The following is a 760-nucleotide window of genomic DNA, read 5'->3' on the forward strand; positions in this document are numbered from 1 at the left end:
ATCTGCCCCCTCAGCCTCTGCCCTCCAGGTCCACCCTGCCCCCCCACCCCATCCCACCCCCCCGCCCCACCCTCCCCAGTCGGGCTACCCTCACCGTAGGAAAGGTCATGTTGATGATGTTGAAGCGACTCTGCAGCCTTGGCGAGATAACAGTCCGCCCACCACCTGGAGGGCCCATGGCGGCCATCAGGAACATGTCCTATGCAGCAGGACCGGGACAGAGTGGGGAAGAGAGACAGGAGGAGGAATGAGATGAGGCCTGTGACAGGCAGGATGTGAAAGAAACCAGGAGAAGACAGTAAACAGATAGACAAAAGTGAAGAGGGACAAGACAGAAAAAATAATGGAGTGGGCAGGAATGACGAAAGCAGGTAGAACCTTGGCTTAGGATGCATCCAAGTTATGCTGACACACTGTTGACTGCTTTTTTTTCCAGTACATACAAGGAGCCTGGTACCATAGTGGTTACTCTTTGGGCTTTGATCCCCAAGGTCAGCAGTTGGAAACCACCAGCCAGAGCTTGGGAGAAAGATAGGGCTTTCTACTCTGGTCAACAGCTCCAGTCTTGGAAACTCACAGGGGCAGTTCTACCCTGTTTGACAGGGTCACGATGAGTCCATATTGACTCAAAGGCAGTTTGGTTTTATCATAATATGGACTGCATACAATATTGTGGTGTGTAATTTGCTGATATCATCATTCTACGATGTTCAATATTGTCACTTACTGTTCAAAGCACCGCCATATAGAGGGCTACGGC

General features: G+C 51.1%; 1 protein-coding gene across 1 annotated transcript in view; it reads right to left on the reverse strand.

The window, feature by feature from the left end:
• Positions 1-760, reverse strand: part of DNAH2 (dynein axonemal heavy chain 2) — a 158637-nt gene that overhangs the window by 42156 nt on the left and 115721 nt on the right. The window contains exon 48 of the mRNA XM_030886521.2: positions 95-199. Within this exon, the coding sequence (XP_030742381.1) occupies positions 95-199 (105 nt within the window). The remainder of the gene's footprint in view (positions 1-94; positions 200-760) is intronic.

The sequence above is a fragment of the Echinops telfairi genome, unplaced genomic scaffold (genome assembly GCF_000313985.2).
Source record: "Echinops telfairi isolate 266 unplaced genomic scaffold, ASM31398v2 ScPeMD7_2010;HRSCAF=2546, whole genome shotgun sequence".
NCBI classification, from domain to species: Eukaryota; Metazoa; Chordata; class Mammalia; order Afrosoricida; family Tenrecidae; genus Echinops; species Echinops telfairi.